General features: G+C 40.7%; 1 protein-coding gene and 1 pseudogene across 1 annotated transcript; both read right to left on the reverse strand.

Annotated features, from left to right (window-relative positions):
* Nucleotides 1-317: 317 nt before the first annotated feature.
* Nucleotides 318-4,120, reverse strand: LOC137979357 (uncharacterized). Its single transcript, XM_068826599.1, has 2 exons — nucleotides 3,455-4,120; nucleotides 318-2,051 (listed from the first exon to the last, which is right to left on the reverse strand). Exons 1-2 carry the CDS (start codon nucleotides 4,006-4,008, stop codon nucleotides 1,790-1,792), a joined length of 816 nt encoding a protein of 271 aa, XP_068682700.1. The 5' UTR covers nucleotides 4,009-4,120; the 3' UTR covers nucleotides 318-1,789.
* A 1,031-nt stretch (nucleotides 4,121-5,151) lies between these two features.
* LOC137971575 (uncharacterized) lies at nucleotides 5,152-9,382 on the reverse strand (annotated as a pseudogene).
* Between the last annotated feature and the right edge of the window lie 1,767 nt (nucleotides 9,383-11,149).

Below are 11,149 nucleotides of genomic sequence, written 5' to 3' on the forward strand. Positions count from 1 at the left end.
ACAATTTTTAAATCAATAATCCTCGAAGATTATACGGTACATCAGGTTCAGATTTTCTGAGGTAGCTAATAACGAAATGCTTTTAAATTTTCCGGTGCTCATTTCTAGTCTGATTGACTAATATATCAGCGAGGCAAGTACTGAAAAGATTTCCCTTGAACCCTCAGTGGCATTTTTAGCAATTTCGTATTTCAACCAGTCGTTACCTTTAAATAACTTACTATAGAGGATAACTGGTAATTTGTTTGTAGATATTAACTTAAAAATATTACGTGTACAATTAAGTGTGTTGTTGTTGTTGTTGTTCCCTGCAAAAGCTTTCTTTTTAATTGATTTATTTGAAAAACACTGGGTGATGACTTATATTACAATTGATAGCACTATTGAAGATAACTTGAACTTACACAGACATTAAAATTGTAAATGAACCGCTGAACCACTTTAACCACATTTTAATACAGATTTTAAGAGAATCTTACAGGCCTGCCCTCGTAGCTGTGGTCCTCATGTGTTTTAATATTGAACGATTTCATCAGTAAAAGAAATCTTTGAAAATCTTAGTCACTGGCCCCAAACTGTTCGCTACCCCAGCAAAAACATCAAAACATTTGATTACTTATTGTGACCATCCCAAAGGCAGGAAGCCATTTCCCGAGCTTCGGTTTCTTAACTCCTTCGAGTATTTCGTCTTCAGTAGTGGAAAATGCGTCAATAGTACGCATTTCCGACTCTTTCTCCGAAGTGCATCGACGACAGCAGGAAATACGTTTATGCTTGCACGTAACGAAAAGCGTGACTGAATAAGCACGTTTCCGTTTCAAAAAACGATCGTGTGGCTATGAGCTTCAGTCATAACTTGTTAAAAACGGGGAAACGCAAAATTCAAACGTCAGGATTATTGAAGAGTTTGTGTTTATCTCCTTCAGTTCCTGTTCCGATGGACTGCGACCAATGGACTTGGAGAAGGTCTCGTCGAGGATGAAAAGGGGAAAGGCTTCCACATTTGGTTAATAAGGAAGGGTGGTCTCAGTTTTATATGGCCGAGCAAGGAAAAAAAAACGAAACCGAAATACATTCTTACCAAGCCAGAAACAGTAGTGTTTGATTATACAAATAACTGGGATCAAACATTTCTTCAAAATACCGTTAAGACAAAAAGGGGTTGAAAGGTTATAGCGACGACAGTTACGTTAACGTTATCATCGAGAAAAAATTATTCTCGCGATGAAGTCTTGCCATACTAAAATGGACAATAGGTAATCAAGTTGAAGCCAGAAACAATAAGCTAACTCAAATTAAACGAAAATCAAACCACGTACATAGTCCTAATTAAAATCAGGCTTGAGTTTCTTGATGAAATCGCGAGCTGGCGTTTGTTGTTACTGCCTTGACCTTCCACAAGATGCTTGTCGATAGCCCATTTCCGAGTTGCTGCATGCCTCAGCGAGTCCTGGTGCACAACCATTCAAATGGAAATGATTGCGTATTCTTATGCAAATCACAATATTTGAGCACCAAGACTCACTTCGAAACCGAGACATCAGCAACTCGGAAATGGCCCATTCCCGATTTTCTTTTTTTCTCTCTTTTTAATTGTTGTTCTCTTTGACTTTGAACAAGATCTCAGTATGTTGGGCGCTTCCCTTTTATGCCGGACACTATGAAATGATCAATAATTTGTCCATTGCTCTTTTCCTTTACTAGTTCAAAACATGAAGGAGACTTCATTGTCTATGGTAGTACCTGACCCCAGCAAAACCAACAATTCGGCAATTTGCAGATTAAAAAATTATGTAATGAGAAACCAAGCAACCAAGGCTAGACTCAACAAAAGAGTGGTGCATACTGAACTGCAGACGTACGCAGAACTGACATAGGGTTGACACATGCCAGCGGAAGTTACTTCACTTCCCCCAGTAGGCAGGTGGGCATGACGACCTGCGATCTCAAATATTGACTCCAACATTCTCTCATCATTGACTTCCGTAACCGCTGACTGGTGGTTCACTTGATTGATCCAAAAAGGCCTGGGACTACGCATGTCTTTCGCCCTAAAAACGAGAAAAAATGAATGGATTATTTAGAAACTACATGCAAGCTGAAAGATTCGTAGCTAAAACTATAGCAATAAAAGCAAGGTGACACACGCTAACACCAACCCGGTGTGGCCAACACATCACGCATGCGCACAACCATTTCACCCGGTCAATTAGCAGCCATGGACAGCTGTTTCGGCCTTTTGGGCCTCATCATGCGTGATGTGTTGGCCACACCGGGTTGGTGTTAGTGTGTGTCACCTTGCTTTTATTGCTGTTTTTAATTTACGTGACACACCGATCTCTTAATGTGATCCACCTTCCCACACGCTTGCCGTGGGAGAACAGTTTTGCTGTTCCCAACCCAGCCTACCACATGTTTGGCATGTGAGGCTGCCACTTAAAGGGGTGCTAAACACACCCGCCTGGTATGTTAGCTACGCCATGCTGATGAGGCCCAAAAAGCCGAAACAGCTGTCCATGGCTGCTAATTGACCGGGTGAAATGGTTGTGCGCATGCGTGATGTGTTGGCCACACTGGGTTGGTGTTAGTGTGTGTCACCTTGCTTTTATTGCTGCTAAAACTATAGTACACTATAATGGCATTCTTTGTACAAGAAACATAAATTATGCAAGTTCTAACTCTTAACAGGAGCCCATTATCCTGAGCTTCCATCTGTATTGTACCCTTGAGTCAACCTTGTCCCGTATCTTTCTATTTTTAGAACTACTACATTTTGACGTATGTGACGTATGTGACTGAGAACATACATGAAGTGGTTCACATACGTCACATACGTTTGTGACGTAATAAATGGCTGACCATAGGTCTCTTATGATCAGCTATTGTGAAAACACCCAGTAAAGCTCCCCTGCGAGGTATTTCTAAAAATATAAAGATACGGGACAGGGTTGACTCAGAGGGTTAGAATGGGCTCCTGCTCTTAACTTTTACTAGTTTTTTCCCTCGTAGAGTGACAGCCTACATCCTGTCGCAATTAGTGTAAAGGGATTTCTGGAGATTTCTATCAGAACTATCCATTTTGGATAAGAAAGGCCAAATGGGTCTTCATCTAAATGGACAAAACACTAGTCCCATTCTTCACGGGCTCCTAAGAGCGGCTATCAAATCATTCAGTTTGGTCTTTATAATAAAAGCAAGGAGGGAGTATATTTTGGAAAATTAACAGGACTCAAGTAATTTGATTTTTCATATCAAGGCTATTTTACATCATTATATTGTAAAATAATATTTTTCGTTACATTTATCAAGTAAGGTTTTAGTTTGCGGGAGTTGAACGTCGGCGGAAATTTCACTCCAAAAACATTTAGTTCACACTGCCAAATCTGGTGATATCGTTCTTCAAATACACAGACCGACAAGTAGATATTCACAGATGTAATTATTTAAATATTACCTTCCCATAAATATCAAGTATTTTAGCTGATTATAGGCGTGGTAATCGTGAAGGGATTCGTCCAAACACACACCATCTCCTTGCCCCAATCCTTCTAACAGAATAAATAGTGGCACGGATCCTCCTTTAATAACGCAAATGACTTTTATGGTAGCGTTGTAGAATTCCGAGCTACATTTGTACGGGGGTGTTGTGGGAGCGGTCGTCGCATTTACCATCTGCACTCGAGTCGTTGAAACTGTAACGTTGCCCGTTGGAATTGTTACGTTGCTCCTTGGAACTGTTGCGTTGCTCGTTGCATTGACTGTGTTATTCCCATGCAAAATTGGAACCGTTGTCGGTGGAATGGTTTTTCTGACATACCCGGGTTTCCAACAAGGGCTGTACACTACCTCGCCATAGATAACGATGTCGGACGACGCTGCGCGCTCGGTTAAGCTCTTTTTCTTCCACTCTTTAACGTCTTCGGGAACCTTACAGATCGCTTCGCTTGATTCGAGCCAAGAATCTAAGGAAAGAACTGCCAGGGTTATAGCTACTCTGCGCAGTATCATTTTCAGTCAGAGATAAGATTAATGAGCAGAAAACAATCCAACTTCGTTAACAACCTAACTCTTTTCTCAAACTTCCCTGCGTTGGGAGGATTAAACTGACCCAGCTACTTTGCAGCTACAGGGGTTCTCCAATACCTGCTACAAATTGCCGCGACGCCAAATAAAGCTGGCTATTAATTATTCATAAAAAGACCTGTCCCGACAATATTTTTGTTTACTTTCATATTTAGTACAGGCCTGTACTGTTCAAGTTCCTTAAAAAATCCGGTTCTGGATTATACACGGTGATTTTATATAAGCAGCCATACATTAATCGAATGAATCAACACTTGATCAGTCATTTGAGAAAATGTAAATTAAATCAACGAATTCAAATAGAATCACACGTTCATACTCATGGAGAGGGAAAAGAATACGGAGTAAGCTGAGAAAAGCCTCTAGAAAAAGGGATAGCCAGTCATTACAGCTTTGTGGTGGGACAAATAGCTACAAAGTAACTTGGCACTTTCAATCATACGACAACCCTCCCGCTTGCTCTCCATAAAGCAAATATCAAAGTGAAAGCTAGAATTTAAGTGGTTTGATGACAAATTTTGCTACACAACTGTTGCATGCATAGTTGTCCAATATCTCATTGTCTTTTCACTCCTTCCTCAAATTATAAACGACAAGTCCTATCGGCCTTTATTTGCGTGAAACGTATCTCTATCCTTCATACAGTTGGTACAACTAGTAGTTTGCTCGAGACAGTGCTCCGGGAAACAAGTAAATTTTCACTACATCGCAGAGACCACCTGAACGCTTGCGCTCGCTCCGATCCCATAGCTATTGACTGTGCGCCAGAGGCAAAAATGTCGAAACACATTTACAGCCTGTACGCAGGCTCTTTTGTCTCATCTTCCGACAGCATGTTGCCCTCAACAATCCATTCCTACATTAAAACGCCGGCTGCATTAGCTGTTAAGACCGCAGGAGCAGTTTTCAAAGAATTCGTTACAAAGTAAAATCCTGGCCTTCGGCGGTGCCCTTCACTGCTTCAATTCCGAGTTGCCGAGAGCATTAATATTTATTCGTCAAGCCTGCGTTTTAAGAGCATACTGAATTTACAACTTCTGACGCAAAATATAAATTCTCTACTTGCACAAATCCCGCAATACACCTCTTTTGCCGCCTCCCGCCTCCCCCCCAAAAATTGCATACACATTGTTTTTTCTTTTCCTTAATACATCCCAAGAGAAATTTCAAACAATGATTATCCAAATATTTTTGGGGGTAAAAGAGGTGTGTTGTGGGATTTGAGCAAGTAGAGAATGCGTCAACAATGAAGCAACCTTTCCAAAACACGGTTATGATTGGAGTTGAGGTAAAGGACCCAGTTACTAGATGTGTTTAGATTGGAGTACTAATATGGCTTGTTCATGTACAAGGTTCTGAGGACATGCAGTCAAGCATATCTCAGACTCTTCAACGTTTATTTCGTCAAACTATAAAAGAATCTGTCTTCAACTTCAAGAGATGTACAATGGAGCATTTTCTTGCTATTTATAAAAGTGGGCCAATATCAGTACAAATAATCAATGCATCCATACTATGGTTTCTCCGACAAATCTCGATACTCCACAGATTTATCAAATTATAGATTCCTCGTTCTATAACTAGAAATACAGTGAAGTATCGGAGTCGTAATAACGAAAGAAGTTAATCAAACGTTTTGAGCCAAATACAAATCAGTCAAGCGAGCTGCCCATGACCAGGACCGTACAACATCATATTTGTATTTGTGGAACAACCTCTTTACAGATTAAGGTGATTCCTTAGTAATAGAAGTTGTCGTAAGATTTTCTTTAAGCTTTTCTGAATTGTTCCCTACATTATGGTAACTCGAAATGAGCACCCTGGTCAGAGTTTTTCTCTGTCCTTGTGTGGGCCCATTTCCATCAGTGGGGCTAACGCTCACGTGGTTCATATGGGGTAGAAGCCTAGCATTTCACATTACACTCTAATCAGTTAAGTCCAATTAAAAAAATAGGTCACCAAGCCATTGGTTCACGCTACGTTTTGCCAGAACAGGAAGCACAGCTTTTACGTAATTCTTGAAATAACAAAACTGGTGTATTGTATTAATTTAAAGCTTGTTTTATGGCACAGGCACACGTCTTGAAAAGGCACTGACTACAAATATTCCTAGGGTGCGTGATCTCGAGGAGGCAATTTTGTGCCCACGAGTGATGGCTACGAAACTTTTTCTGACGTAAATTTTTTAGATTTTTTTTTCAGCACAAGGAGGAGGAGTAAGAGAATAAAATTATGCCAAAAAGGGATAGGTCACCAACCTCGTTTACGAGAAAACAGAAAGCAAACCAAGCTCGAACCCTCGACAACACGTCTCCCCGATAGAGCGGTTTCACTTTCACTCTCGGACTGAAATGAATCTTTAGCTCCATCAAGGCTATCAATCGACTTTTTGTTTTGCGAGAGTCTACAACGTTTCTTGTTTTGCTCTTTACTGCTGTGCTCTGAAAACGGCCATTCTTCTTTCTAACGAGACTCCCCGCACGAAAGGCCGCCATTTTGAATGTGTTTGGCCACTTTCGATATATCAATATTCACACATGGCTACAAGTCTTTATGGTTAAATTTAAACAATGTTTTGTTTAGAAATATCCGTTGAGACTTGTACGATAAAGCCCCTTAGCCATGCCTGAATACGAACGTGGCCTACGCTGTGTTATGCGCAGAACAGGATGCGCAGTGCAATACTAGGGAATCACCTTAAGTTATTCTTATATTGATTTTCCCTCAAACCAGAAATTTCCTGCCAATCACAAGTCTTGCATGAAAAACTAAGTACCAATGGCATTGAGAATGGTCACTCGTGCAAGCCAAAGGGTATATAAGTACTCGTCTAAAAGTAGCTTGATTTGTGAAAATGCCGTTACATAGACCTAGTATTGGAGTCGCAGGCTCCTGGTTAGTCCTTCTTAGCTAATTTACATCAAAGCTCGTCCCCACAAAGGCAACAGCAGTACGTAGAGAGCGCTTATGTAATTAGTCCCTGCACCGGCGATAAATGGTGTACAAATGCTGCGAGTCTCGTTTGCTGGCATTCCTTTGGGACTGTGCGCATGCCCACCAACTACCTCAAAGATGGGTTTGAGGAAAGTCTCATTTGTGATCTCCATCGCAGCAAATTGCAGGTTGACATGGTGCGGCCAAAAGCCTTTAGAGTTGGAGCGCCCTTTGTACCTGTCAAGATAACAAGCCAATCATGCATTAAATGGAACAGTTATTGCTTTACTACTTAAGTCATTTACATCAAAGTTTGTCCACGGACTGAATATCATTTTTTTCATCCCGGGCTGAACAAGGAACGTGATCGTGTTCGCATCTCAATAAATTTTCCCATGGGCGTTTTGCGCCCGGGTTGAAATTGAGCATGTGATCGCAACAAAATTTCGGCCCGGGCTGAAACTCGCCATGTAATCAGGCCATTAGAAAGCCGCAGGTCTTCTCAGGGGCGATCCAATGTTATCGCAAGAGTCCTTTTATACAGCGGTTTTCAATTGAGTGTCGTAAAACACATACCAAAGTAATTACTTCAACCAATCACAGCAGGTGCAAACAGCTCAATGAACCAATCCAAATTCGAAGAAATCCATGTAACTTGCTCAAAGCGCGAGAAAAATTGAGCGTGCAAGTGGCGATTGGTTTTGTTATTCCTTCGCAATTGTTGATAAACTGGTGCGTACCCAATTCAATTCTCTCGGGGTTAAGGTTCTTTGTGTATTGCATTTGCATGATACAATTCACATTTAAATGGTATGGAAATACCTGGAACAAAACGTTTTATTCCCAAAGGATTTGAATTGGGTACAACAATGATTTAGCCGAGTTGGTTTATTGAAAACGCGGAATTACTTTCAACAGTCATTTGAAAACTCTATTCTACAAATTAGCTAAAAAAGAAAAAGGTGCGACCCTTTTAAAGCTGAATTCAAATTTAATCAAACCAGATTTTGCATCAAACTGTGTATGACTGTCATCCTGGTTTCCCTGTGAACCTTAACTTCCGTTACCGCGGTCTCTTACATAACCGTTCTAGTGGCGACTGAATTAGTATGCAACACGGGAGTTTCGGGTTTTCAGATTTTTAAACTCTTGTTTTGCATATATAATAAGTTGCGTTTGCACGCTGAAATTTTAAGCTAGTGAGTAAATAACGTCACTTTTCCAACTCTCTGAGGTCCAATCAGTTGGGCTTGAATGTGTGTAATGGCGAACCGTTAAATCCAACACTCAAAATAAAGAGCCTTTGGGTAAATATCAAAGTTCAAAATTTTGCCAGTCAGGTGTTAAGCGAACACGCTTTCAAAGCCTGAAGCAAAGAAAAGGAAATTATTTTTTGATCATAGTAGCACTTTAAAAGACATGGTCGCAGATCACGCGAGTGAATAAGCTCTCTATAACCAACATTCCAAAGTGAAAGAAAAAAGAATCATACGAGCGATTATAGCAGCGCGTATACGGCAAACAGGAGATGCCAGGCTGAAATTTGAAATTTGCCACGAACGAAAGAAACTTGCATGTTTCATGTAGGCTCACTAAAATAATAAATTTTCATAACAAACATTAATCTGCCGTTTGCCTCTTGCTGTTTCACGTAAACGCGATTCTGAATCTCTATATTAGCTAAAACTGAAAAGAGAAAAAGCTTCGGAGAACTTACCGTCCCAAGAAGATAACATAGGTAAGACCTCTGTACATATGAAAGGACTGAACGGTCTCAAAGTAACTGTAAGTAAAATAGGTACACATTTCAGGGCCAAAACCAAGATTAGTCAAATCTCTCTCGGGACGAGTCCTCCTTTGATCACACAAAGGACTGTCAATGTTATGTTATATACACCGCGCGTGAGACAGGTATCAGTAACGTTTGTAATGTTTCCTGGTCGTGAGCTGTTCGCAGTGGGCATTGTTGGTTGAAGGCTGCTTGACGAGTTGGTGGCGTTTGATGGCGGAGGCGCTGTGATAATTGGTTGATATAGGAATGTCGGCTTGACACAGGGGCTTTCGCTAACGTTACCATAAATAACAATATCAGCCTCGGCAGCTCTCTGTGTTGCAGTCCTCGGTGTCCAATATGGCTTCTTGTAGAGACGTTCGCAAAACGCTTCCGCGCAATGAAATGCACACGAGGCCAAAATGAAGACATGTAAGGCGCGAATAAACATCTTGCAAAATGTGACAACACGAATTTCGTAACAAATGGCTTATCTGATCAATTTCCTGTGATTATCTTCAAGTTTGAGCTTCTGTCTTAGTTTTACTTTTAGAACTATACCTTGTAACAAAGTATAAGGAATAGCAAAGGCACTATTTGAGACGAGCAATGACTACAAAAATACTTTTGACATGAGGTCCAGTGGCCAATAAGAAAGCCAAAATAAGTTAAGGTGCGGCGGGCAAATTCATTATTAATAGTTATATCAAAGTCACCTGCATTTGGAAACACTGAGTGATTTTTGATACTTCCATACACATGAAAAGAGAAAAAACACAACGAAAGTATAATTTCCCGCGACTTATCATCCTATTTTGGCGACGTGCCGCCTCCAAGTTTGAACAACGATAACTGCTACGGTTTATTTGTTAGATTGCGTCGTTAGTTGCCCAGCAATAAATTCAAGTTGTATAAACATCCTTCACATGCAGTGTCATGTTTACCAGCCTATAGACAGGTGTTTTGTAAATCACTTCCATAATATTGTACGAGTAAAACGTTTACCTCCATTGTAAAAGAAATGAGGCATTAAAAGGCCACTTTCATATGAAATTAATTTACTAAATAATTCGAATCAACGTTTCGGCCAATTTTTCACAAGTTAATTAAGCAATAACAAATGCGTGGTGTGAAGTTTAAGAATAGAGCGCCTTTAAGGCAAAAATCCACACTAAGGGATGGTATAAAAATTTTCCTCTGCAAACTTTTTTTTAATGCACCGCTTTTTCGAACAACACTTCCCCGCAAACAATTTTTTCCCGATGTTTTTTAACCAAGTTCTGACACAAAAAGGAGGTTCCCTTTTTGCTGCTGTCAATCATTATTTCATTTAATACTTTTACGGCGGTGACCAACGAAATCCACCAATCACTGCCCGCAAACGTCATTTTTTGACACCTCTGTATTCATCTTTTTCGTTTCCTGAAACGTACAGTATGATGATTGGCGGCAGTGAAAAGCGAAACCGGTACTTGAATTTTAAATGTCCAGCCCTTGTGATATTGAAAAGCCCAATATTTTAAACTATTTTTCGAAGAAAATTTCAGGAAAGCTTTACCCAATTCATGTTAGACATGCACGCTCCCATTAATACCTTGTTGTTTCTTTATAAAACACTCACCATTTCAATTCCTACTCAGCTACTGGCGCAAATAAAGAGCATACGACAGGCAATTATCAAATGGAGTAGCAGGCTTTTCTGCTATTCCGCAGTAGTGGAGTCCTGATCCTCTTTGACGATGTTCCCACAAGTCATCGTACTGTGTTACCAGCGGTGAAGGGAGGCACATTCCTGACTTAAAGTGATTATGATTGCCATAGGTCACTCCGAATAACTTGCAAGTCGTAAGAGACCCATGAGCTTTGATGGTGATGTCGTCAGGAAGATGACCGACTTCTGACATACGCCCATTTCTTGACAAAATGTCGACGTTAACTGTCGACGACCATCCGGCGTTGCCTAACCTCAAAAGCATCTTGATGAGCAAATGGCATTTATTCAAAACCAACCATTGCTTAGTCTCCTTCGCAGCCGCTCGGGCCGGAGTCACGCAACGCTCCCCTTGGGAAAGGGGAGCGTTGCGTGACTCCGGCCCGAGCGGCTGCGAAGGAGACTAACCATTGCTTAGAGCAATATTCAAAGAACCTCCACTTATCTCACACAAAAAAAGGAAACCTTTAAGAGATTTACTGGTGAGAGAGAAACTATAACGAGAGGTCACTTGTCACGCCACGAGCTTATGAGTCGTGTTACTTTGGCCTGTCAACACTTTACCTCACATACAATATTTTGTGTTCCAATCTGGTCAAATAAAATGTTGATTTTAATGGAGCCCTCTATCCTGTCTACAAACAACTACA

Source organism: Montipora foliosa, chromosome 1 (genome assembly GCF_036669935.1).
Source record: "Montipora foliosa isolate CH-2021 chromosome 1, ASM3666993v2, whole genome shotgun sequence".
Lineage (NCBI taxonomy): Eukaryota > Metazoa > Cnidaria > Anthozoa > Scleractinia > Acroporidae > Montipora > Montipora foliosa.

Excerpts from the sequence above, each read along its gene's own strand:
- LOC137979357 (XM_068826599.1), bottom strand. The coding sequence starts at position 4,008 with ATGATACTGCGCAGAGTAGCTATAACCCTGGCAGTTCTTTCCTTAGAT. Across the intron at positions 2,052-3,454 it reads TACTTGATATTTATGGGAAG|GGCGAAAGACATGCGTAGTC; the intron begins GTAATATTTAAA and ends TCTCGTTTTTAG.